This window comes from Ahaetulla prasina, chromosome 2 (assembly GCF_028640845.1).
Source record: "Ahaetulla prasina isolate Xishuangbanna chromosome 2, ASM2864084v1, whole genome shotgun sequence".
NCBI classification, from domain to species: domain Eukaryota; kingdom Metazoa; phylum Chordata; class Lepidosauria; order Squamata; family Colubridae; genus Ahaetulla; species Ahaetulla prasina.
This window is the reverse complement of record NC_080540.1, coordinates 165,198,168-165,226,110: the sequence shown is the minus strand read 5'-3', so window position 1 is coordinate 165,226,110 and position 27,943 is coordinate 165,198,168. Positions and strand designations below refer to the sequence as shown.

The 27,943-nt window shown below is 41.1% G+C and overlaps 1 protein-coding gene across 1 annotated transcript in view; it reads right to left on the bottom strand.

Moving 5' to 3' along the window:
* COL2A1 (collagen type II alpha 1 chain) overlaps window positions 1–8,825 on the bottom strand; it is a 103,057-nt gene extending 94,232 nt beyond the window's left edge. Inside the window, exons 1-6 of the mRNA XM_058167985.1 lie at window positions 8,732–8,825; window positions 3,994–4,200; window positions 1,470–1,486; window positions 477–509; window positions 319–351; window positions 176–229 (exon numbers count right to left, since the gene is read on the bottom strand). Of these exons, the coding sequence (XP_058023968.1) occupies window positions 176–229; window positions 319–351; window positions 477–509; window positions 1,470–1,486; window positions 3,994–4,200; window positions 8,732–8,825 (438 nt within the window). The remainder of the gene's footprint in view (window positions 1–175; window positions 230–318; window positions 352–476; window positions 510–1,469; window positions 1,487–3,993; window positions 4,201–8,731) is intronic.
* Window positions 8,826–27,943: the final 19,118 nt, after the last annotated feature.

Sequence of the window (27,943 nt, the reverse complement as noted above, 5' to 3'; positions counted from 1 at the left end):
TGATGAGTTACTTCTGCAAAAAATTACTACTTTGACATAGACAATGGTATTCTACAACTACACACCCTGATTTGGATGCAAACTCAATTTGCTCAGAACTTACTCTGAGGTAAGTATAAATAGGCTTGCAGCCTGTTTAGTTCATTAAACATTGCACAGGTATAGCTGGTTTTACCTTTTCTCCTTTATCTCCACGTTCTCCCCTTGGTCCTTGTTCACCTGAAGGTCCCTGCAGAAGGTAATGAAAGCATTCACAACCCATTTCTTAAAAACCTCTTTTTCAATACATGTAAACAAGATAGCAGAAGACGCCACTACCTGTGGTCCAGGAGGGCCTCTCGGTCCTACAACCTAGACCAAAAGAGAAAGAAGAAAAAGAAGAAAACAGACAGAAAATCAGTTCAGTCAAAGGTATATTTTGTACAGCTAGGCTTTTAAAAAAAATTAGAAAGGGATGCATTAAATTTGAAACTTACATCCTTGATATCACCAGGTTCTCCCTTTTGACCCTGCCAGATACAAAACATGTAAAATTGGGGAGGGGGAACCAAACCAAACATCCCAAGCCAGTCAATTCCCACATCTTGAATTCTGTGTCTACATTCTTAACTTTCTAACACTACAGCAACAGATAGCCTGTGGGAACTGTAGGTTTCAATGTGTTAGAGAGTATCTAACCTCCAATTTTACAACTACGGTATGCATAACTTTACCTAAAACATGAACAGACTTAGTAAAGTCAGTAAAATATTCATTTGGTTGGAGCAAAGCAATTATTTCATCAATTTCAGTTGGAGGCTGTCAGATTGCCATTCAGGTTCATAGCCAGATTCTGTCATAATTCATGATAACCATCTATTGCATCATTTGGTTCTGAAGAGCTGTCTTCTCCCTCAGGCTGAAGTCAAACCCCAAAGAACGTGTAACCAGAACAGTGCTTTTTATAGCATCTCATTCTGCAGAAATTAGCTTTTAGGGGACCTGGCAGGGATGAAATCCAGCAGGTTCTGACAGGTTCTGGAGAACCGGTAGTGAAAATTTTGAGTAGTTTGGAGAACCACTAAATACCACCTCTGGCTGGTCCCAGAGTGGGGTCGGGATGGGGATTTTGTAGCATCCTTCCCCTTGAATGGAGTGGAAATGGGGATTTTGCGGTATTCTTCCCCTGGAGTGGGGAGGGAATGGGGATTTTGCAGTATCCTTTCCCTGCCACGCCCACCAAGCCACGCCCATAGAACCGGTAGTAAAAAAAATTGGATTTCACTACTGGGACCGAGTGATAAGTAATACTTCTACACTTCTTTTTTAAGCAGCTTGACAAAGGTTATGAATGACATGTTTTAAATTAATAAAGCTGCCAACTGAACAGCAACCAATGATGCAAGTCCCTGTTGCGCCTCTAACATAGTTGGCAAACCTTGGGGTGCTAACAGACAATGGCGGTCATTAATAGCATTCAGTTGTCTCACCTTGGGACCAGGTTGCCCTGTTAAGAATGAAGAAGACAGAGAGAGAGAGAGAAAAGAAGAAAACATCAGAACTATTTTGAAAATAGAACTATATATGAACATTTTCACAAATGTCCTCAGTCTGTTCATTCATGAAGCATGTGACAACACGGAAGACGAACATAGGCTAACCTGTAATTGGGACAAGGAAACACAGGAGAACTTTCTTAATTCGGTGCTTGCCCTGTTTCAAATCACTGTTCTGTGGGAGATGCTGATGTCCCAGGAATACAACGGGCGTAGGATCTATTTTTTATTTTTTTACACTGGGAATGTAAGGGCTGATGCAAAGTAACAAAACAAGGGAGTGTAGAGAGAATAATAGTATTCTGAATAATTCACTGCAAGCCATGCTAAAGCAGGCTGGCTAACTTCAATTCCACTTTGCCTGCAGGAATTGCAGTCCAGTTTTATCAAAGCAATGTTCCCTGTTTTAAGACTGTCCATTTAGGACTTTCTTCCAAATAAATTCGCATAGGCTGGAAGGAAGGAACTGAGATTGAAGGAAGTTGCAAATTCCCAAAATATGGCTTGTTTACAAGCAACTTCCCAATGAAATATTAAAAAAAAAAATCAGTGAAAAGTCACCGCCATTAAACATGGTTAAATAAATCAAATAAGCAAACAATAGCTTTGAGGGAGAAGTATAGGCTTTAAAAAAAAACAAAAAACAGATGCATGAGGCAAAACACAGAGGTTAAAAGCCACAATCAGCTTAATTGCAAAAAACAATGCACAGAAAAAACAGGGTTAACTTTTGCAGGTCTCAACCCTTTTACTTCTTCTGGCAGTCTCCCTGTTAATTTTGCTTCTGATGCTTCCCTTTTAATTAGAGGAGCCTCAGACAGCCAGAAGAGGGGAAAGGGTTAAAAAAGGCCACTTCTAGTTACAATTCCTCATCTACTGTTAAAGACTTTTTTAAAAAAAACTTGCTATTTTTGAAACTGAAAAATGGTGGGTGTTTTCCTGACATTGCTCTGGAAAACAGGACCCTAAGGCAGCACAAGGGTGAAGCAGGGATGCCATATAAATCATCTCCTAATCTTGAGGTATGAAAGTTAGGTCATTTTTGTAAAGTTCACACAAGGGGAAAGGTTAACCTCTTGATGCTTGAGGCCTCTCCCCGCACCCCTCAATTAATGAACCAGGAATTCCTGAAGGGACTTTAAGGCTCCAGAGAGATATAACATATGGGAGGAGCCAGAGCTATCTGCTAGGCAGGGGTGTGTGTGTGTGTCTCTCTCTCTCTATTTGTGTGTGTCTGTTGAGTGCAAAAAGTAAAAAATGGCAGCTGTGATCATCCAATCAAAACTAGTATCTAGGCATTTTTTTTTAGCTTACCCTTTTTTTTAGCATACCCTCAAGGCTGAAATACGCATGTTTTTTTGCTGTGACCATAAACACATTTCACCAAAAGGAGAACTGCTATCTACTTCTCTCTCTTCGTTGATGTGCTCAGTAACTCCAAAATTACTAGAGCATTTTACCTCCTTTCAAACAACACTAGCCTTCAGCAGGAATGCTGATCAAAGCGGGAAAGCTGAAAGACAGTTGGCCCTTATAATTTTGGTCATACTTGGCCCTTATAATTTTTTTACACAAATTTGATTGACATACTAAGTGAAAGCTGTTAAAGCATAAGGCAATGGGTACTGTTTAGAAAATGTGTGCCAAATACACATTGGCATTAATAGGATGTACAGGTTAACTGCTTATATACTCCTTTAATTTTATTGAACATGGGTACAAATAAAATATTGTATTTCAATAAAGCACTATATAGATATGCATTTAGCATCAGCATCACTTTTTTAAGGGTAGCCACAAGCTGTGATTTCTGTACATCATTAAATTTAGATATTGAGAATGAGATTCCCTGTCCTTCAAAAATCCCATGGAAAAGATTTTGCCATCTGATAATACCAGATATCAATACTTGATTAGTCTTTTCCATTTCTATAGGACTATTTAAAAACCCTCCCATTGTCTAGGTCACCCTATAAATTCTGACACGGAAATCACAGTTCAACATTGTGTAGTGGAAGACATATTTAGCATTATAAAGCTTCTTCCCACTTCTTTGATGTTTTAAAGCAACAGTAAATACAAAAGAAAAAGTTGGTTCAATGGTTGTTAAAAACCTTCTACTTGCTGAGAAAAACTTTTGAAATTTCTAGATATGTGTCTAGCTCTAAAATGCCTGCACTTTTAATAAATGTGTCGGCTGCCTTAGACAAGTTAATAGTTGATCAACAACGCTGCCCATCTTCTTTTGTCATACATTCATGGTTCAATTAATCCATCTCTTCTACGTCATAAACCCAGTTTGAGGAATTGTGAGAAGTAGCCTTTTTGCAGCCATGGCCTTTCATGGATGCGAAAACATCTGAGAGTCACATCCATGGCTCTTATTCATCTTTCTGTTTTGGTGCTATCATCTCTCAAGTAATTTATTTATATGAAATAGAAATAAATAAATTACAACCACTGGCGGTGGGCTGATCAGTTGGACATATAGGGCAACATTCTCCGAAGGGTATCTCAGGCCTGAGACAGTCTCTCATTTCTTCGCAGAGAATATCATCGCAGAGGACAGTGCCAGTGTCACAAACACAGATCTGGCACGGTTCGGGTTTCCACACATCTTTATCACTATATCTCTGCCCATCCTGTACACAGCTGCCTGCCTCCTCTGTGCCAGAAGGAAAGGGAAAGGAGAAAGCAGGTTAAGAGACAAATGCAGCAGAAAACCAAGAGCGAAAGAAATAGCAGCATTTGTCCCAGTGATCCAACATTGGCCTCCATTATTCCCAACCAGCCCCCTTCAAGAACATCTCATCAACTTCCCACAGGTTATGAGGGCATTTTGTTCTTCACAAATAGAGGATAAAGGCCTTCAGTTAGCTGCTCCCAATCTCACCCCCCCACCTCCACATAAGTAGCATCCGTAAATCTATCTCAGGTTCCTCACAACAATGATGATAACATTCATGGCTTGGGAGTCTATGTAAACTCCAAAAATCACGGGCCCATGGAGGGATTATTAAAGAATCTTAGGAGTGGTAGACCTGAAAGGATCATGAGGATCATCTGTCCAATCTTTAGCAATATGCAGGAACAACAATTAAAATTGGGGTTTTTAGATTTTAATTATTTTAATTTGTCGGCCAATTGTGTAATAAGTTTCTTAATTTAGTTTTTAATATTGTATATTGTGTATGTTTTTAGCCTGGCTGTACACCGCCCTGAGTCCTTCGGGAGAAGGGCGGTCTAGAAATTCAATAAATAATAATAATAATAATAAAAAAAACCAGAGATGGAGAATCCAGAACCCTCAGGTAAACTGTTCCACTGATACAAACGTTATTTTACTGTCAGGAAATATTTAAAACAAATCTAGGTAGCAGCATTTTGTTTATTTCTAGGCTATTATCCCTGGTTCTAGTTTCTATAGCTGTGGAAAACAGTCTTGATCCCTTTCCTTTAGTTTCCCTTTATGTACCTGAACACGGTTATTGTGTCTCTCCTCAGTTTGTTTCTCCAGCCTGAACATCCCAAGGTCCTTCAGCATATCTTCTTAGGAAATGTCTTGCAAATACTTGTATCATCATTTTTGTCTTCCTCTGAAAACCCCTTCTGGAATTGTATTACTCAAAATCCTAGATAGGACCCCAGTTGTGATCTTTAGCGGTGCTGAATAAATATAGTATATTTTAGGGTTCCTTCCTACCAGGTGTGTGGGCTCAAGACATTTAGCTTGTCACCTTTTTCATTTATCCTGACCATCAGTTATGTGAGGTGTGCTAGGATGCTATAGCTACCCATGAGGCAAGACAATGCTTACTTGTGAAGTAATGGCTTGGGTAATAGCTACCTGCAAGGTAAGAGCCAGGATAATAATTACTTGCAAAGTAATAACTAGGGTACCAGTAGTAGGTATTTGTGAGATAAAGACTACGGCTTTAGTTACCTCGGCTGCAGGATAATGCTTACTTGTACGCAACAGTATGTATTACCCAGTGATAGTTATAGGGTAATTAGGGTAATAGATTCCTATAAGATATTACTAGAGTATTAGTTACTTCCAGGATAACCACTAAAGTAGTGATTGCTTGCCCAAGATTGGTCCTGCATTGTCTTGATTACTTCCTGCCACACCAAACGTATTTTGCTTGCTATATATTACCTCTTGGGTACAGTGATACCAACTTCATAAAAAATACCCGGCAAATCTAAGACCTAATCACAGATGTATAAGTTATGTTTATTCTAAGTCTTAACTCAGTTATAGTAGTTGCTCCCCCCTCTCTCTCTACTGCTGATCTAGAGTTCCCTCAGTCCTCACTCAGCAGACCTTTTCGCTTAGCAAACTCTCTCTTATAAACAAGCATAGTCTCCTTTCATGGTGGTTTGACGAGTTGCTTGGCTGAACTGATAGCATTTCTGGCGGAAGAGGTTTAGGATTTAGGACAGTTATATTGGGCCACATAACTAATTCACTTTGCAATCCCTAAGACTAATTCTTGGCTATAATGGGGAAGGGAGGATATTAGAGGCCACCCAATTTGCTCCAGTCCCTTTGAACCTGCATCTAAGCAAACAGTAGTGACCTGAGTTAATTCTTGATAACTCTAAGGAAGAGTAAAACATGTTTTTCTAATTAAAAATCCAGGTGTGTGTGTGTGTGTGTGTGTGTGTGTGTGTTTATTAGGCAACAGAAGACCAAACTAAAGTCAGATCGGTGAAGGATATGGCAGATGGAGAGTGATAGGAGAGTTCATACCAGAAGGTAGAGGAAGACTTTGGTGCTCTTAATTTAAACATCAGATTAACTCTCTCTCTCTCTCTCTCTCTCTCTCTCTGACACTCTTCACTTAGGCTAGTGAAACAGAAAATGTACTTCATAGGGAAGAGATCAGAAAAAAGTACATTAAAAATGCACCTCATTTGCAGTTGTATCTCTTCCCTCCCCTCCTCCCCTTTTCTTTAACTTCTTAGCAAAGGCCTGACAGCAGCAGTGATATGACAGGGGGGCTATTGTGCACAAGTCAGCAGAGCCAGTTGGAGCCCAAGGGACCCTCCACTCATGAATGGACCTTTTCTCAAATGCACACAGAGTGCAATTCACATTGCTCCGGTAGGGACTACTTTAAATAAATATGGGCAGCATTTCAGCATCTGGAAGCTATTGCTGCTCAAGGCAAATAAACCTGTATAGAGCAAGGATTCAGTTTACACCCTAACCTGGGAGAACACTTTGGGGGGGCGGGGATCAGTGTATAAAAGAAAAAGAAAATGATATTCTCCAAATAAGCACCTGGATTAAAAACTTTCCCCTTCATGAGACTATGAAAATTTAAAAAAAAACAACCCACCCCACAATTAAATAGTATTTGCTGATGAACACTTTGCTTCTCCTGCATGTTTCTGAATCTCCAAGCCATGGTGCTTTAATCATGGCAAAAGATGTGACAAAAGATACTAAGCTTAGAAAGACTACACTTACCACTCTGCACAACCAGCTGACTAATCAAGAAAGAGCACCCGATTGTGATTGGGAATTACAAATCATCTCCCAAGTGTTTCCAAGCTACTTTCAGTGTGCAATTGCCCTGAAAGCTTGTGCCTTGGTGTTAGTCAGAAAAAGTGCAACTCCTGACTCCTGGTGTTTGCTTGGTGTTTTGTTTTGTTTTGTTTTTTTGGTCACCATAAGCTAACACAGTTCTACTCTTTTCCATTGGTAGCCCTCCCATATTTTTCTAGTTTGTTTCTTACGGTTCTTAGGAGCAGAGAACAGACTCTCAATACCTTTTGATCAGCAGGGCTAGGAACCTATGTCAGTTCCCTTTCTTGAACTACCCTGAGACAAATCAATGCAAGGCTGGTTTCTCTTACCAACCCAGAAGACCTAACTGCAGAGATTATAGCATATTAATAGTAAAAAGAATTAGACTCTTTCTCTGAAATTTTGCACTGGGAGAAAGCAAAGTCTGAGATAAGGAGCGGGGAAAAAGGAAATTCCACCCCACTTCCATGATAGCATTACTGGAGCATTACAGAGGAAAGGATGGAATCCAAACAGAGGAAAACCTGCCCAAAATATAGGAAGGGAGGAATTGTTACCACCTATTCAAGTTTCCCACTCTTGAATAAAATACTGCGACCGGCAAAGGTTCTCTTAGTGAGCAGCCGAAAAGGGAGAACTTGGCTCTAATTTTTTAATGATTGGGAGGGAAAGTTGATAAAAACTTTGGGAGAAGAAGTGGGGGGATGGGGATGGTTATACACAATTCCCTAATACACAGGAAGGATTCCCATGCCTCTAAGTGTGTGGGGGGAGGGGGGTGAAGAGTGAGAGTAGAATAAATGGACTGATGTGCCTCTGGAATGTTTTGTACCCCTCAGGTGGCCTCTTTTGAGTTGGGGAAATTTTTCCTTCTGCTCCTTCAGCTACCAAAAAAAAAAAATCTGTTAGCTATCAAATTCCCCAGGAACTCCATCTGCACCTTACTCCACATCACTAACTGAACTAGGGGAGAGAGACACTAGATCTTATGGATAAAGATCTTTTTTTGTGATTCCCCCACTCCTCGAATCTTCCTGGTATGTTCTCTTTTGTCTGGATCCCCCCCCCCAATGAGCCCCTATACAAATCATTCAGTTAACCCTTTCATTCCACCAACAAGAGGTTGGAGGGGTCATTTATCCTCTGTGAGTTGAGATTATGACTTTTTTACCATACTGTTTTCTGGAGATCTTTAGACAAAGGCATATAACACTTTAAACACTTATAATAATAATAATAATAATAAAACCTTATCCCCAGCTCACCCCACTGTTTGGAAGGCCCAGAGAAGAAATGGTACAGCACTTGAATTAGATTGTGCCGAGTGCAGCTCTTGTTTTTGAGTAACCAAGCATTACAAAGAACAGATTGGGATTTCAGACTAATTATGAGGATGTGGAACAGCATCTCCCTGCAGCAGGAAAGAATTTGAGGAGCCGAAAGAAGAGAAACCAAGTGCAAGAACGAGATGGAGGGAGATTAACTCAAAGGAGGAAGTTGAATTGTACAAACCCACAAGTGAATTTAAAACAAAAACAAAAAGTTTGCTTGTTCTCCTGATTTTTTCCCCCTCCCTCTCCTAATTTATTGTTCCCCATCAATTTGGCTTTTCCGCTGCTTTCTGGACAGAAAAAAGAGAAAGAAAGGTGTAACTTACGTATATCCTCATTCTGACAATTGACAACTGCTAATAAAATTACTTGAGTAGCTGCCAGGAGCACTAGAGTCCTTGAATCCAGAAAGCTGAACATGTCTAAATGTTAGACATGCAGGACCTTTGTGTGGATGAGAAAGAAGGAGGAGGAGGAGGTGATGATGATAGTAAGTGGTGGTAGTTTCCCCAGTGGCTACCGAGCCTTCATGCAGTCGATCCTCCGCGGTCTTTAAAAAAAAAACACAGCAAGAGAATCCAAAGTAGCAAAAGGCCCAGCAGAAACCCGGCTAATGCCGAGGGCTCTGGGCTGAAGCACCGCGGCTGATGCTCCCCTTTGCCTTCTAGCAGCCCGTGTATATGCCCAGGTCTTAGTCCTCCCCTGGCCCCCAGCTGAGCTGTAACCTGAGCTTTCAGCCTTGTCCCCAAGTTAGAGACCCCTCCTCCTGATCGATCTTCTCAAGTCCAACTCCTGCAGCCAAAACGGGTGGCAACCAGACAAGAGGGAGGGGTCTGTCGGTGGCCCTCTTCCCTCTCCAGCCCCGCTCTATATACATGCATACTCATACCATCTCCCCCTCCCGCTTCGGCGGCTGGCAGACCTCATACGAATCTCCATCATCAGCCCCGTCCATCTCTCACTCTCAAAGGAGCAACTTCGGAGAAGAGCGCGCGGAGCCCCAGAGCTGGGAATCTGGCTGGGAGCGCAGCGGCTCAGTTTTGGGGGTAGAAGGGAAAGACGACCGTGGTCGGCGTGACTTCCATTTCTCCAGAGTCTCCCACTTTTCTTGCATCCGATTTTTCTACAAATCGGGAATTGAGACTGACTACTTTACTTTACCCGGATTCTTAAAGCAACTTGCCTATACAATACACGCGCAGCATCAGTCAGGTCCGGACGGAGAGCGCTCTGCCCTCCCCACCTGTCGCCTTCTTTTCCCAAGAACCAGTCCGCCACATTCCCTTTTCTTCCCCCTTTCAAGATTCTTCGACATCACTGTTTCCCTGGCTTACTAGATATACCCCGCCACTTTTAAGGCGGATGTCCCGTTTAAGTCCTCAGCCCGCGAATCGTTTTCCCCAGCTTGGCCCAAGGAATCTTCCATGTATTTTCCCCGTTGTTGTTTTTCTAGGGCCACTCTCTCCGCCACTTAACGTGAACGAAAGGGAGACGGTGGCAACAGAGCATTAATGACCCAGCTCAACTCTGAATGGGCTCTGGGGGAATAGAATAGAATAGAATAGAATAGAATAGAATAGAATAGAATAGAATAGAATAGAATAGAAATATTGGAATGGAATGGAATGGAATGGAATGGAATAGAATGGAATGGAATGGAATGGAATGGAATAGAATAGAATAGAATAGAATAGAATAGAATAGAATAGAAGAATAGAATAGAATAGAATAGAATAGAATAGAATAGAATAGAATAGAATAGAATAGAAATACTGGAATGGAATGGAATGGAATAGAATAGAATATTGGAATAGAATAGAATAGAATAGAATAGAATAGAATAGAATAGAATAGAATAGAATAGAATTTTTTATTGGCCAAGTGTGATTGGACACACAAGGAATTTTTCTTGGTGCATAAGGCATGGGAAGGTGGTCTGAGTTTTGACTACCTCACACCCCGATGGCTGAGATGACGAGTGACGTTTCCTGAACCTGAGTGGGCGCGAACCACCAAATAGGCAGAATAAACCCCCTCCCCCTCATTTCATCCAATTTCTCCCTTCCTGACCCTTTTTCCCTTTCGGAGGAGGGTATGAGAAACGTAATGGCTAATGAGAGCGATCGCCCTCCACCCCACCCCCGTCCCCGCCGCACCCTACGACACTCGCTGTCCCAAGCTCTGCCTGGTCCCCCTTCCCATTACTGCATCGCCATTTCCAAGGAGAGAAAAGACGATCAAACTTAAATGCCACCGAAAGTGCCCAAGATCTCTCTCGGGAGGAAAAGTTGGCTGCTAAAGCCGGGCGTGAGCCTTACTCAGTGGTGGGATTCAGCCAGTTCGCATCCCTTCGGGAGAACCGGTTGTTAACTTTCTGAGCAGTTTGGCAAATTGGTTGTTGGAAGAAATCATTAGGGCAGAAAACCGATTGTTAAATTATTTGAATCCCACCACTGGCCTTATTCAACAGTTAAGTGAGTCCCACTAAATGTAGCAAGGCTTATATTTGACGAACTAAGTTTAGGTGGCAGCCCAGAAGCCTTTTGATAGCGAGCCGCCTTCTCCAGCGTTAAGTCCTTCTCCCATGTCCCGGGAGACGTGTCCCGGCCGAAGAGACCCATTCTCAGGTTCAGACGTAATACCCAAAGCGATCTACAGTAGCAAAGGAAGAGCGCAGAGGGTGGAGCTATTGGCTCAGACGGGACGGACAGTGTCCATCTGCGCGCGCAGCTTAGCTGGCCAGGCTCTGATTTCGCGGCGCACGTGGCTTGAAGCTTGGCAGGCGGAGAGAACCCAAGTGGCAGAGAGTTTGTGCGGCGTTTTGTCAAGCGCCTTTTTCTTGGCAGATGATTGCGGGGAGAGGGGGGATAGGGGGTGGGGGTGGGGAGTTCCCAAATGGAGGAAATTTCCGAAGAGGGAGGGAAATAGGACCTAAACAGGACTAGACAAACCAACGGAGAACCTAGGACAGGCTTTGCCAGCTATCCGGGCGACCAGCTAGGTTTTGTGTCTTTGGGCTTCTTCGGAATAGTCATCGGTTATTCTGATTCATAGGTTATGAACAGTCATTCCGAAGTTGTAGCCCAGATCCGATAGGACTTAAGTCCAAAATACAAGCTTTCTGCCTCAACTCTGAAAACGATGAAATAACTACCTATCTTGCAGTGTAGTTTTGGTCAGCGGTGTTGTGCTTAGTGTCGTTTTTTACCAGTTAAAATAGTTCATCCCCCCCCCCTCCAAAATAAAATAATAAGCCTGGAAGGATAATTTTTTACTCCATATTTTGTGCCTATGAAGGGGTTCAGGGCAGTGGTGAAATCCAAATTTTTTTACTACTGGTTCTGTGGGCGTGGCTTGGTGGATGTGGCAGGGGAAGGATACTGCAAAATCCCCATTCCCATCCCACTCCAGGGAAAGGATACTGCAAAATCCCCATTCCCACCCCACTCCAGGAAAAGGATACTGCAAAATCCCCACTCCTGGGGGAAGGATACTGCAAAATCTCCATTGCCACCCTACTCTGGGGCCAGCCAGAGGTGGTATTTGCTGGTTCTCTGAACTACTCAAAATTTCCACTACCAGTTCTTCAGAACCTGCTGGATTTCATCCCTGGTTTAGGGGTAAAAAAAACCTGCAAAGAAGGTAATTGTCAAATCCAGGCACCTCCAAACGTCAACTGGTCCAAAATGCAGCAGTGTACACGGTAATGGGTTTGTCCACATAGTACCTTTGTTATGGAGCTGCCCTGGCTTCCAGTTTCATTCTGGGTGCAATACAAGGTGCTAGTCATCACCTTTAAAGCCCTAAATGGCACAGGACCACGTTATCCTAAGGACATCTACCCATTCTACCAGATCAGATAGGGTGGGCGAGCTCCTAGACTCCCTTAGACATTGCTACCTAAGTTGGGCAGACCTACACCCTTCTGTAAAGCTTTAAAACCTGGCTTTCCCCCCAAGCACTGGGATAAGATTGGACATTAGAAATTTGACTTGACGCCAGGTCTTCGTTGTTTTTAATGTTTTAATCACTTTAGTTTTATAGTTTTATATGATTTTCTCTTTGTTTTAACATTAGATTAGAAGCTGCCCAGAGTTTCTTAGAAGATGGACAGTTTTATATATATATATATATGTTTTATAAATAAATGTTTTAAGTTATATCTGTTGACCCAGTCAAACATAAGCAATTACAAAATTGGCACCCATCAATTCAGGGTTTGTGCTTGTGTGTGTGTGTGTGTGTGTGTATGGACAGATGAATGAATAGGAAAAGGAGAAAGAAAAAACAAATCAGGATACATTTATCTCCTTAGTTAAATCTCATATATTAGAGATTCAACATAAAAGGAAACATTTTTGGTTCTAGAGAATAACTGAAAGGATGCCATTTATAAGTTTTTTTCCATGCAGAATAATTGATTAAAGTTATAGGAAAGCATATTACAACATTCTTAGAAAAAGATTCTTAAGCCTATGAATGTCTTAATAATGGAATAAATTGCTCATTGGAAGTAGTGAGCATGCTTTCATGGATGTGTTCAAACAAAGCTGTGCTGCCATTTGTCTGGGATGCTTTAATTTCAATTCCTAGACTGAGGGAGTTGGTTCAAATTGCATTGAATTTTATGTAATAGTATCTTTGAGTGGCATAAACTGGAAGAAAATGGCATATTGTATTATATTTCCCTACAAGTAAATCACAAATGCTTGGCAGGCATTCATTCACCAGATGGAAGGGATATCAGTACGTGTACTGTTGACTATTGCCTCAAATTGGTTAGGCCAATTTCTCTATTAATTAACCCTGAGCTCTGGAATGTAGTAACTTGTTGAGTTAGTGTTCAAATATTAGGATACATTTCTGTTTTTCTACTTACTTTCATCCTGCATTTATTACTTTCACAAATACCTCAAGGCAGTGAACGAATCTAGCATATCTACCACCCAGGTGACTTTCATGGCTAAGGTGGGATTAGTTTCCTGCTTTCCAGCCAGGTGCCCTTAACCAATAGACCAAACACCATACAGCACCATACAACACCAAGGAGCTGCTGATCCAGTTCTTCAGAGGAATTATTGAGTCTGTCATCTGCACCTCTATAACTGTCTGGTTTGGTTCTGCAACCCAACAAGACAGACTTCAGAGGATAATTAGAACTGCAGAAAAAATAATTGCTACCAACCTGCCTTTCATTGAGGACCTGTATACTGTACGAATCAAAAAGAGGGCTGTGAAAATATTTATAGACCCCTCGCATCCTGGACATAAACTATTTCAAATCCTACCCTCAAAACGACACTATAGAGCACTGCACACCAGAACAACTAGACACAAGAACAGTTTTTTCTCGAACGCCATCACTTTGTTAAACAAATAATTCCCTCAACACTGTCAAACTATTTACTAAATCTGCATTACTATTAATCTTCTCATTATTTCCCATCACCCATCTCCTTCCACTTATGACTGTATGACTGTAACTTTGTTGCTTGTATCCTTACTGTTAAGTTGGCTGAGTGAGGAGACCGAGACCGGAGTCGTAACAACAGCTCTTTTTATTTAGTGTGAGACTTCAGCAAAAGATACAGGCAGGATGCTCTCCTTATATACACACCTGGATCAGTTGGCCACCAATAGAATTCAAATGTTTTCCCGCTGGAATCTCCCGCCGGAATTTCCCACCAATGGGATCATACACAACACAATTTATACTGATATTGTTTCCTGATTGCTTATTTGTACCCTATGACTATCATTAAGTGTTGTACCTTAAGATTCTTGATGAAGGTATCTTTTCTTTTATGTACACTGAGAGCATATGCACCAAGACAAAGTCCTTGTGTGTCCAATCACTCTTGGCCAATAAAAAATTCTATTCTATTCTATTCTATACAGAATTTTAAGGCAAATTCTCCAATTCCTTCCTTGATGCATCGATCTAGTTTTGTGACTAAACTTTTTTTCAAATCATACAAAACAGTTGTATGTAGTGTCCAAAGCATCCTTGGGAAGTGTTGCATTTTTAATAGAACAGCAGTTAAATGAACAATATTCAATCCTCACTTTGCTCTCACCAGATGCTTTTTGACCAATAGCTGAAAAACTAGTGTGTCCCTATATTTCTTTGTAAAGAAGCAGCTGCCTTTGGAACTGATCATATGTGAATGGGAAAGTGGATGTTTCTTCCCTGCCATTTCCTCCCCAAGCAGAATCTGGGCTCCAGAGTTCATAATGGACACAAAATTATGTGATTTATGAATTAATACTCCAAAGTAGAATTCTACTAATTCAAAGGCGTTCCTGAACCTTAAGATCAGTTAAATTTGCAATACATCAATACATGACTCTTTGTAGCTTGGAGATAATTCGTTTATTATTTTATTTATTTTGTATCCCATCTTTATTATTTTTGCAAATAATTCAAGATGGTGAACCAACACCCCTTCTTCCTCCTTTTTCCCGCAAAACAACAACCCTGTGTTGGGCTGAGAGAGCATGCGACTGCCCTAAAGTCACCCAGCAGGACAAAGTGCTCCTAGAGACAACAAAATGAAAGAGACTGAGAAATAAGTTGCAAATGCAAACCTATCGGAGCAGACAAAACTTTTAAAGAAATTTCTTCATTTACACAAAGTAGTTTAAATGTATACCAAATTTGATTAATAAACATTTTAAAAAATATTTATAATGGTTTTATGTAACAATTTTCTTATATTTATCATTTTATTAGAATGTTGTATGTATGGTATCGTTTTCCATGAGATCGGCAGCCATATAAATTTGATTAATAATATTCTTTTTCATAATAATTATTAGAGTTTACAAATACAAAGATTAAAGACAAACACAAACTAAGAAAAGTTAAAAAATAAAGAGAAAAAGAGAAGTACAAAGAAATATAAAAAATTAAAAGAAATAAACATATATAAAAGATGACTCCAAACAAGTATAAACTTCAGTAACTTGACACCTTCTCTAATATTTCCATACCAAAAACTTTCAATCATCTCTTATGATTGTTGCCACAAGACAAAAAAGACTATTGTAATTTTGATGCTCATTAATGCATCAGGGATTTCTTTGAAGAAGGCTCCTAAATTTTCAATGCTCATGAAAAGCCACAGTGTGTGCTTGTAGCAAAGATGGCCACAGCGTGGTTATGAACCTTCCCCAAAAATAACTCATACTCTCAGTTGTAAAAAGAGCCAGTGAGCTTTGCCCTTGTTTGGCCATGAATGCTAAAAATGTGCCCCATCAATTAACCAATGGCAGAGATCCCTCATCTTTTTACCTCAGAAATGGATGAATTCTGCTCACCCCACTGAATTTAAACAGGGAAGCTATTCCACTGAGGCTTGGAAATAACTCAGTGCTCACTGAATGCAACAGTAGATTTTGATAATACGTGTGTGTGGAGGGGGGAGGATTTGTGAATCCTATTTTTATCTCTTTTTTTAACCTGTCATTAAGACAAACCCACTTTAAATACCCTCTGTGTTTCCTTGCAGTAAGGTGACAGATCCACATTTTGCAACCAACTAGCAACTTCTTCATCAATTGCCTGCTCACTGCCTAATCTTTGCTGCATGAAAAGAGCTGAAATAGAATGCGTTTACACCTTGGATTCTGAGTTTAAATTCCTCATTCTATTAGGAGACCTACCTTGACTTCAATTTTATTTGATTTTGTTCAGTCAGTTGCTTTATAATTTTTATTTACAAAGAGAAATCTTACAAGAACCATTAAAAATTCCAAAACCCTTAGATATGACACTTTTCTTAACCTGGGATGAAATTTTGTACTTTTTTAATTGCCCCCATAGGTTCCTATGTAGTTGCCTCTGTGGCAGTCCTATTTTGCATGCTATGAAAACCTTCACCTACCCATTTCTGAAGATCTAATTTCTGACAATTATAAGAACAAAAGATTAGAAATATTCCCAAACCAACATTGGTAGCCTTGCTAGAACCTAAAAAGACTGTCTCTACTTACTCATGCCCTGCTAGGTTGTTTCTATCGACCCTCAAGGCAGCACTTTGTATGCTAAGAAGCAACATTTTTAGCAATTTTTAGTAGCCTCTTCAGATCTCTGAGACACAATCAGCAATCGTCCAAACTAGCAAAGAAACAGATACAACAAAAATCTATAATAAACTCAATTTAGCTATTATACTATGGTTTTACTTAACAGCAGCCAGAGTGCAAAGTAGATGATTGTGCTTACTATTTCTTGGTCTGAGAAAAGTCAGGATGTTAAAAGCAGAAGGCAAACATTTTATAGAATAGTCTGCGCAACAATCCTACCCAGCTTGACAGCAACATCTAGTTTAGCGGTATCAAACTTGCGTTGTCACGGCGGTGTCATGTGACATATTGTGATTTTCCTCCTTCGCTAAACTGGGTGTGGGTCTGACCAGCGTGTGATGTATCCGGCCTATAGGCCATGATTTTGACAGCCCAGATCGAGTTGATCTTGGCTAATCTTCCTGTGGTCTTTCGGGTGCGCTTTAAGATTTTGGTTACCACCTTTAAAGCGCTCCATGGCTTAGGACCCGGGTACTTACGGGACCACCTGCTGTTACCTTATGCCTCCCACCGACCCGTACGCTCACACAGAGAGGGTCTACTCAGGGTGCCGTCCACCAAACAATGTCGGCTGGCGGCCCCCAGGGGTAGGGCCTTCTCTGTTGGAGCTCCTACTCTTTGGAACGAACTTCCCCCTGGTTTACGCCAATTGCCTGATCTTCGGACCTTTCGCCGTGAGCTGAAAACATAACATAACATAACATAACATCAGAGTTGGAAGGGACCTTGGAGGCCTTCTAGTCCAACCCCCTGCCCAGGCAGGAAACCCTACACCATCTCAGTCAGATGGTTATCCAACATTTTCTTAAAAATTTCCAGTGTTGGAGCATTCACAACTTCTGAAGGCAAGTCGTTCCACTTATTAATTGTTCTAACTGTCAGGAAATTTCTCCTTAGTTCTAAGTTGCTTCTTTCTTTGACCAGTTTCCACCCATTGCTTCTTGTTCTACCCTCAGGTGCTTTGGTGAACAGCCTGACTCCCTCTTCTTTGTGGCAGCCCCTAAGATATTGGAACACAGCTATCATGTCTCCCCTAGTCCTTCTTTTTGTTAAATTAGACATACCCAGTTCCTGCAACCGTTCTTCATATGTTTTATCCTCCAGTCCCCTAATCATCTTTGTTGCTCTTCTCTGCACTTTTTCTAGAGTCTCAACATCTTTTTTACATCGTGGCGACCAAAACTGGATGCAATATTCCAAGTGTGGCCTTACCAAGGCATTATAAAGTGGTACTAACACTTCACGTGATCTTGATTCTATCCCTCTGTTTATGCAGCCCAGAACTGTGTTGGCTTTTTTAACAGCTGCTGCACACTGCTGGCTCATATCTAAATGGTTATCCACTAGGACTCCAAGATCCCTCTCACAGGTACTACTATTGAGCAAGGTACCACATATACGGTACTGGTGCATTTTGGTTTTTTGGCCTAAATGTAGAACCTTACTTTTTCACTGTTGACTTTCATTTTGTTAGATAGCGCCCAATGTTCAAGTCTGTCAAGATCTTTCTGTAACTTGAGCCTATCTTCTGGAGTGTTGGCTATTCCTGCCAGCTTGGTGTCATCTGCAAATTTAATGAGTTCCCCATCTATCCCTCGTCCAAGTCATTGATGAAGATGTTGAAGAGTACTGGGCCTAAAACAGAGCCTTGGGGTACTCCACTGCATACTTCCTCCATGTGGATGTAGTTCCGTTGAGGACTACACGTTGAGTGCGGTTGGTCAGCCAGTTACGAATCCATCTGGTGGTGGTGCTGTCTAACCCACATTTTCTACTTTATCTAGTAGTAGGTTATGGTCTACTTTATCAAATGCTTTACTGAAGTCCAAGTAAATTATATCGACAGCATTCCTCTGGTCTACTAATTTTGTCATTTTGTCAAAGAATGCGATAAGATTAGTCTGGCATGATCTGTTTCTGACAAACCCATGTTGGCTTTTGGTTATTACTTTGTTTGCTTCTAGGTGTTCGGTGATTCGTTGCTTGATTATCTTTTCCAGAATCTTCCCCGGTATTGAGGTCAGACTGATAGGTCTGTAGTTTCCTGGATCTGTTTTTTTTCCTTTTTTGAAGATGGGAACTACATCAGCTCTTTTCCAGTCCTCTGGCAGCTCCCCTGTGCTCCAGGATCTTTGAAAGATATAGTTCAATGGTTCTGAGATCACACACATTTATTTATTCAAGCGGGACTGGCTTAAAAGTTTTATTAAATTTTATTGGGGCTATGTATGAATTTTAGGGTTTTAAAATTGACTGTTTTAAATTTCGGCCATTTATATAATTGTGCTTGGTTTTAAGTTTTTTGTTTTAATGTGTATATTGTATGGTTTTATTACTTGGCTGTACACCGCCCTGAGTCCTTCGGGAGAAGGGCGGTATAAAAATCTAAATAAAACTAAAACTAAACTAAAAACTACCTGACTCTGTGGTCTCTTCCCAAAATCCCCAAAGCTTCAACCAAAAACTGTCTACTATTGACCTCACCCCATTCCTAAGAGGTCTGTAAGGGGCGTGCATAAGAGCACAAGCGTGCCTACCGTTCCTATCCTATTGTTTCCTTTCGTTATATCTGATTAATATAGTTATTACATACTTATATATATGCTTATATATTGTATAATTATTTCATGCTTATGCTTATATATACTGTGTGACAAAATAAATAAATAAATAAAAATAAATGTTCTGCTTTGATTTTAGCACAGCTGATTTGATTTCAGAATACTGCTTTTTAGTAAGCAAAGTTTAATTGAATTGAACTTGGTTTCCTTTTCAAATGATGTGTTTCAGATTTCAGCTTGAATATCAAAAGAAATACATGTGCAATTCTGTATAGATTGTGTGGAACGCTGGGACATTTAAATCAGATATTACTGACAATCTAAACTGGAAAGAATTCAAATAGGGTGCATATCAAACTAATTTACAAATCCATTCATTGTCATAGACCTCACATTAAAGATTTAAAGAGCCTTCATCTTTGATTTATCATTTTGCATTCTTCAGCATTTATCTTATCTATAAGGTTAGATTCTAGATTCACAGCCTGTGGGGTAAGAACCTTGAAGGGAATAAATGCTTGAGCTTACATTGGAAGACCAAGCTGGGAAACCCTGTGATTCATTGATAAACAGACTTACAGGTAGTCCTTGACTTACAACAGTTCATTTAGGGACTGTTCAAAGTAAAAAAAATGTGAGTTATGACCGTTTTTCACACTTACAACCACTGCAGAATCTCCATGTTCATGCGATCAAAATTCTGACACTTGGCAACGGACTTGTATTTGTTCCTTGGACCTTGGGGAACATTGCTGTTTCCCAAGGTGATGTGATCATCTTTTGCAACTTTCTGACAAGCAAAGTCAATGGGAAAGCCAGATTCACTTAATGACTATGATACTAACTTAACAACTGCAGTGATTCATTTAACAACTGTGGCAAGAAAGGTTGTAAAATGGGGCAAAATTCACTTAGCAATAAAAGTGTTGGGCTCAATTGTAGTCGTAAGTTGAAGACTGCCTGTACTTTATCTATATCAGAGGTGTCAAACTCACATCGTCATGGCAGCATCACGTGAAATATTGGGACTTTTTTCCCTTTCGCGAAACCGGGCATGGGCATGGCCAGCGCCGCAAGTTTAACAGCCCGGATCTAGAAGTTGTAGATATAGCCCCATCTATGTGGAAGCCCCATCTATGTTGTAGATGGGGCTTCCACTTGATGACTTCATGTTGCTGTAAAGCTATGTTGGCGAACCTATGGCATGCGTGCCGGAAGCGGCATGCGAAACCATCCCATGCTGAATGCGTGGCCTCGCCAGCTCCCCATCGTGTTCCTGAGCTCAAATGCGCGCCGGTCAGCTGGCTGTCGCACGTGCGGTGCCGGCGGACCCAGGAAGCGTGGCGGTCTATCGCGCATTCGTGAGCCGGCACCTGGCCTTCTGAGTTGGCGGGTCACGCATGCGCGATGGACCGCCGCATTTCCAGGGTCGCCAGCACCGCGCGTGCGACGGCCAGCTGACCGGTGTGTGTTTGAGCACAGAAACGCGTCAGGAGCCGGCGAGGCCGTGCATTCGGCATGGGACAGTTTCGCCTGTCACTTCCAGCACGCGAGAACGCCGAAAGTTCGCCATCACTGCTCTAAAGGCATTAAAGCAAACCAGGCCAATTTCCCCTCTTATTATCATTTGTCAGCTCAGGCTGTTAATTTAATTTCTACCTCCCTGGCCAACATATTGTAGCTTCAACACAGGAATTTTTGGCCCAGGTGCACAGGGCTAAGTTATGCCAGAAGAAATATCTGCTCATCACTAATAATTAAAAGCCCAGAGTCAGGAAAAGATGTGGAAGAATATCACATCTGACACAGAGGCCCAGGTGCACACCTGTTGGATTTTTCAGAGCCTCCTGCTCCCCCACCGCCCACTGACAGGAGACTGCAAGATTCAACCTGCTTGATTTAAGGTATGACTGTCAACCCAGTAAATCCATTTTAGTTGATGCCTCCTCTATCATTTAACTGATCAATTGACTGAATGTCGGTACAGGTAGTCCTCAATTTACGGCAGTTCATTTAGTGAGATTCAAAACTACAACAAGTGCCTTATGACCATTTTTCACATTTATGACCTTTGTAGCAGCCCATGGTCATGTGATTAAAATTCAGATGCTTGGCACCTGGTTCATACTTGTGACCATTGCTTTGTCCCAGGTCATGGAATCACCTTTTGCAACTTTTTGACAAGCAAAGTCAGTGGGGAAAAGTGATTCACTTAACAACCGTGTTGCTAACTTATCAACTGCAGTGATTCACTTAACAACTGTGGTAAGAAAGGTTGTAAAATGCCGCAAAACTCCCTTAACAAATGTCTCATTTAACAACAGAAATGTTGGGCTCAATTGTGGTTGTAAATCGAGGACTACCTGTATTAGCAAACTCTTTGCTATCCAGTTTTGAGATACAGAAGACAACATTATGGGAACATAAGAATTACATTTATCTTTGAGTTTTGTTTTTGTGCTTCACTGTGGAACATCTCTCACTTATTTTATGACCATCCATGGGTTAGGGAACTACAGGGAGAAAAATAGCAAAAAAATGTTAGTGCCTAAACAGCTATATACTGTTTACAATTATTTAGATTACTATTGTTAAATTATTTTACTGGTTTCTGCAGTACGAAATATTTTTAAGTACTAATTTGGTTTTCAGAAATATATTTATTGCTTTAAAATTATTGAATTACTTGTATTCAGTTATCGGGCTATTTAGAATGGTTAAGGAAAGTGGACAGGATAATTTTAACTTCAAATAATTGATGTGCTGTTGAAAATAGCCAGATACAGTAAAATCTTTTGTGTATTCAAGTATGGACATGTATATATTCGACCATCCCTTTAATGGAACACTTATCTCAATGTATACTTTACATATCTTGGTAATAGTAGACATGCATAAATTTTCATATATATAATATTAATAGTTTCTAGGTGACTGGTTTATTTGAATGAGAAAAATAATCCTGTCCCTTGTTCAAATATTACAATGTGGGTCATTGTCCAAATAGTTTGCTAGCAATTTTACAATGCTTGACTGCTCCCAGAAAAAGTACTCCCTCATTGTGGCTCTCGGTAGAGAAGGGAATAAAATGGAATGAACAATGTTAACTTGGGCAAATGTTAAATAGGGCAAAATGGTTCTGAATCCCAATCTTTGCAGCAGGAAAAAAGTCTGCATTGCCTTAACTGGACATTGATGGAGATGGATTGTTGGACTTCGTAAAGTGAATTTTGGACTATATTACAACATAAGGTAACATATAAACAAATTGTGTGTGTGCACACATGTCTGTAAGTTATCCTTTATGTAATATTAATTTTAAGTAATTAAAAAGTCTTTCCATTCTATATAAAAAGGGAAAAGGAATAATCTTAGATAACAACAGAACTTTTTTTCTGAAAGGGATTTTCCCTATTAAATGATCGTTAAACATCTGTCTTGTTTCCTCCTAAAATTTAATGCTATTGGTCTCTGTTGCTTGACAGAGGGAGACAAAACTTTCCTCAGAATCGTACAGTTTGAAAATTCCAAAACGATTCTCTCTCTATGTGTATGTGTGTTTATGCATGTGCATCTCTCTCTCTGTCTGTGTGTCTTTCTTTCTGTGTGTCTCTCTTTGTTTGTGTGTCTGTGTTCATTCATTCATTCATTCATTCCCTTGCTTATTTGGAAATGGGGAGGTAGTGGGAAAAAAAATCTGGCTTGCTTCCCAAAACAAATAGTTCATGGCATTATATGAAATCTTCTCAGATCATCAAATGCCTCCTCGGCTTTGACATCAAAGCATTGTGTAGGCCCTGCAGATAATTGAAATTGATGTGAAATTGTCACATCTAAAGTATAATCTCTGTCAAAGGAGCCGTTTTTTTGCCATAATAATAATAGCAGCAGAAAAGGGCCTTAAGGTTTAGTTCGTTAAATCTAATAATTTATGACTTAATTTTTTCCCCTCATAACTGTAGATGCAGGAGGACATCCTTTAGATATGACAGAGCCCTCTAGTGTTCATTTCCTACCTGCATGTTTCCTGGTCGTTGTAATTCCTCCCTTGACTTTGGATCAACACCGTGCCTTGACTTTGGATCGTGCCTTGGGAACTCTGGACTTTTCTTGCCTCATGAATCCTCTTGTGTTGCGGATTTAATTTTGACTGGTGGGTTTGTCTTGTTTGGGAAACTTTGGACTAGCATTGGCCTGCATTTGACTGGACTTAATTGGAACAGTTCCGGGTTTTTGGTGAAGGGAATTGCTGGGGAATATTAATAAATCCATTCAATCAGTGGTCTCCAGTCTTGGTCCCTTTAAGACTTGTGGACTTCAACTCCCAGAGTCTCTCTGGAAGTTAAAGTCCACAAGTCTTAAAGGGACCAAGGTTGGAGACCCCGGCACTAAATCACCATTATATGTGTGTGAGTGAGTGGAACAACCCATGTGTGTATACACAAAGACAGATAAATATTTTGTGTGTGTGTGTATGTGCGTGCACCATTCATGAGACCAGAGATGGAAACCCAGAGCTGAAAGCTATCAATGGAACCTTTCCAGAATGAAATTTGACCTCTCTTTCCTTTCATCCCCAGTCCGGTCCAGGCCTGAGAGAGATAGTAAGGCTTCTGTTGAGTTCACCTTCATATAAGGAACAGGAAGCAGATGTCTAGCTGACTGACTGCTTTGAGTGTTCTGGCAAGGCACCACCCTTTCTGTATACTATTTCTGAATGACAAAGTTGCTTTGGAGAAGTGTGTAAAGCAGGCTCAAAACTCAAACAAAGAGAAAAGTCTCAAAAATACTGATAAATGGCTTGCTGGACCCCAATAAATACAATTAAGTGTTGTATCTTATGATTCTTAACTAATGTATCTTTTCTTTTTATGTACCCTGAGAGCGTATGCACCAAGACAAATTCCTTGTGTGTCCAATCGCACTTGGCCAATAAAAAAAATACTATTCTGTTCTATAAAATAAGACTTGGAATTCTTAGTGATTCAAAGGAAGAGGAGATCAAGCTGATATTTGGAACGAACAGGAGGTGTTTACTGTATTTGTGTTATTATTTAAGAATAAAGTTGCCAACTTTTCAGATGGCCTCTTATAATTGTCACTTTAAGAAAGGCAAAATGTACAAGAATTAGAAACTGTTAAGAATTATTCACATGGTGGACCAAGACAAGTTGGCAAATTGGACCAAATCACTTCCCTCTGCGTTCCCGTTTCTTTACCAATTCCAAGTAGCAGTTTCATTGTGACTAAAGTGTGCAGCTACGTAGAGATACTGACTCTGCTGCCTAGAACCCCCACAGGGACCTTTTTAAACAGGTCTCAAAGCAAGGTATTGTGAGATGGCCGTGATCAGTATGTTTAGATACTGGGTCTAAGATCCAATCATAGCAGATGATCCTCCCTTAGCCTGATGAGTTCTCATCCTAGTGCAGGAAGTCAAACTCGATTTCATTGAAGGCCGCATCAGGGTTGTGTTTGACCTCGGGGCCCCGAGTGGGCATGGCCAGGGTGAAGATGGGCAAGCCCAACATCACTCATGTCGGGGGCATCTGTGGTGACCTGAGCACTCTGCCAGTGAAAACAGGCTCCTGAGCTCCATTTTCACCCACAACAGCCTCCTGCAATCCTCTGCCAGTGAAAACGGAGCTCGGGAGGGCTGCCCGTAGCCCTCACGACCTCCATTTTCACTGGCAGAGGCACTATGGGCCAGTCTTTCACTGTTTCCAGGGTGGCCCTGCAGGCCGGATCTAAGCATCCTGCAGGCCCAATCTGGCCCCTGGGCCTGAATTTGACACCCCTGTCTTAGTGATTCAAAGGAAGAGCCATGAGCCATGATGAGTTTACGTGGGCCATTCCTACTCCTGATTTATTTATTTTTTACTTTTAAAAGCATTTTTTCAGAAGTAAAAGTAAAAAAAAAACCTTTGATGATCACGCGGCTCAGCTGGGGTGGGGTGGGGCAGGGATTTTTGCTACCGGTTCTCCAAACCACCCATTGCCATTGCTATCGGATCGGGCGATCCAGTCCAAACCGGGAGCATTTCACCCCTGGTTGGTACTCTATCTTACATGAAGAACACTATAGTAAGGGAAATTAGCCACCAAGAGCTGTCAGTAAATATTATGCCCTAACTCTAGTTTCCCTAAACCAGCATTCCCCAACCTTTCTGGGTTGGCAGCACAGCATAGGGGAAGAGTGGGGGAAGGCTAATGGTTTTGTGCAAGGGGCAGGCACGCACAGCTTCATTTGTGTGAGTGCCCACCGCTCGTGGGAGTGATGGGCTGCAAACACCGGCACCCCCATTTGCGCAAGTAGGACTGTGAGCACTGGCGCGCCTGCTGCTTGTGTGAGCTGGGCTGGACTAACACAGCCTGGTTGCGAATAAGCCACGGTCTGGTAGTGAGCCGCAGCCTTCAGGTTGGGAACCCCTGTCCTAAACTTCAAAAATGTGAGAAAGAAAAACATTCTGGTCTGTCTGGCCTATCCATAACTGGACAGCATTTTCCCCATATAGTGAATTAATTTTCCTTAAATCTTAATTTGTGCAGACTATTAATATTTAAAAAATATAAATAATACACCATACTAAACCTCCTGTTCTACTTTCTTTCCTATGTAGCTGGATCACTTGTGCTATCTGAAGCCACTTACGCTTGCAGAAGACTGGGATAAATATTTAGCATTTTATGGATAAAAGCTGAAAAACTTAACACGGATGTACCAAGAAATATATAGCTCTGTACCAGTGGTGAAATGCTACTGGTTCGCACCGGTTCAGGCAAACTGATAGTGATAAAAACTACTGGTTCGAGTGAACCGGTAGTAAAAAAAAAGCTACTGGTTCCTCCAAACCGGTATTTCTGATGATCAGCTGTGCCTCGCAATTTAAAGTTGCTAGAAAGCAGGAAATCCTACTTTCTAGTAAATCTAAATCGTGCAGCAGAGCTGATCCCTCCCATGCTGTTCTACTTACCTTCCCAAGCCTCCTTTTGGTGTGTACTTTGCATGCACACACAGCATGTGTTTGGCATGCACCATGCGTGAGCATGCTTTCAGTGAGCAGCGCACATGCACATCCAGCGAACCAGTAGCAAACTTGTTCAGATTTCACCATTGCTCTGTACCGGATTAACAGAGTTGGAAGGGACCTTGCAGGTCATCTAGTCCAATCCCCTGCCCAAGCAACAACAATTCTTCTGCCACCAATGACGCAGCAAAGTATTTTCATCCTTCCTTTCTTCTATACAGGTAGTCCTTGACTTACAACAATTTATTTAGCAACTGTTCAAAGTTACAACAGCACTGAAAAAATGACTTACACTTCCCCCCACTGACACTTATTGCAGCATTTCCATAGTCATATGATCAAAATTTGAGTGCTTGACAACCAGCATGTATTTATGCCAGTTGTGGTATCTCAGGGTCGTGAGATTACTCAGGGGGACCTTGATGCTCTCTGAGCTGGGTTATTTTCTTGCAGACATTTACTGTATTTTTCGGAGAATAAGACGCACCGGAGTATAAGACACACCTTAGTTTTTGGGGAGAAAAATAAGAAAAAAGCTGATTGGCAGGTGGACTGACCTCCCGGAATACTCCCAATCAGCTGTTCCCAGAGGTGAATTTTAGCAACAGGTTCCTTGGTTGTGAGCTCTGTGCCTTGCTTTTTTTTCCTGCCTCTGAAAGCCTCCAAAACAGAACTTCAGAAAAAAAGCCTCTGAAGCTCTGTTTGGGAGCGTCTTTTTTGAAGCTCTGTTTTGGAGCTTTTTTACTAAAGCTTCTTTCAGCCTCTGAAACCTCCATTTGAGAAGCTGGGTGGGGCTACATTTGGAGTATAAGATGCACCCAGATTTTCACCCTCTTTTTTTGGGGAAAAAGGTGCGTCTTATACTCCCCAAAATATGAGAATTATCCAAACTAGGTAACATCATCCATTCTAGAAATCATGTGATAACTATTTGTGACTTTCCCAGTCAGCCTTCAACAAGCAAAGTCAATGTGGAAGCCGGATTCAGAATGGGACAACAGGATGATTCACAAAACAACTGAAGTTATTCACTTAATAGCCATGGCAAAAAAAAAAAAGTTTATAAAATCGAATGCGACTCTCTTAACAACCATCTTGCTTAGCAGTGGAAAATCTGGTCCCATTTGTGGTTATAAGTTGAGGACTATCTTTATTGGAAATATTGGACTTCCACTGGAGAGTCAGGCATGTGAGCTCCTATTCTCCTTTCCCCGTTTTTCACACAGGCACACATTTCTTTGTTTAAAGCAGGGGTCTCCAACCTTAGTAACTTTAAGGCTTGTGGACTTCAACTTGAAGCATTGCTGGCTGAGGAACTCTGGGAGTTGAAGTCCACAAACCTTAAAGTTACTAAGATTGGAGACCCCTGGTTTAAAGCCTCCACAATGCCCTTCTCCTATACCCCGCCCAAGGGGTAAAAAAATTCTACAAATAATATTTGATTGAAAGGTGGACCAACCAAGGAGTTCAGGTGGCAATTAAACTTTTCATCAAGTGCAAAACTGTCTCCTCTCCCCTGCTGTCTTTTTGAGAAACACAAGTCAAAAATGACTTTGCAAACTAACCTCAGACTTTCCCAAAAATATTTCCTCTGGTCTAATGGGTAGGCATGAGAAATGTCTGGAAGAAAAGATGCTTGTCAGAGAAAGCAAGGATTTTAAGGAAAGCATCTCAAAGGACCAGAGCATTCCATGGCTTCTGCAAATAACCTTTCTGAGCTACTTGTTTCTCCAAGAAATCTCCTTCCAATACGTCTTCAGCAGCAGCATGGAATGTGCTTTGGGATTAACAATGCTTCCTCACTTCTGAGCAAGAAGCATGAAATGAGGCAATGAAAATGAGAAATATCCTTTGGCATTTC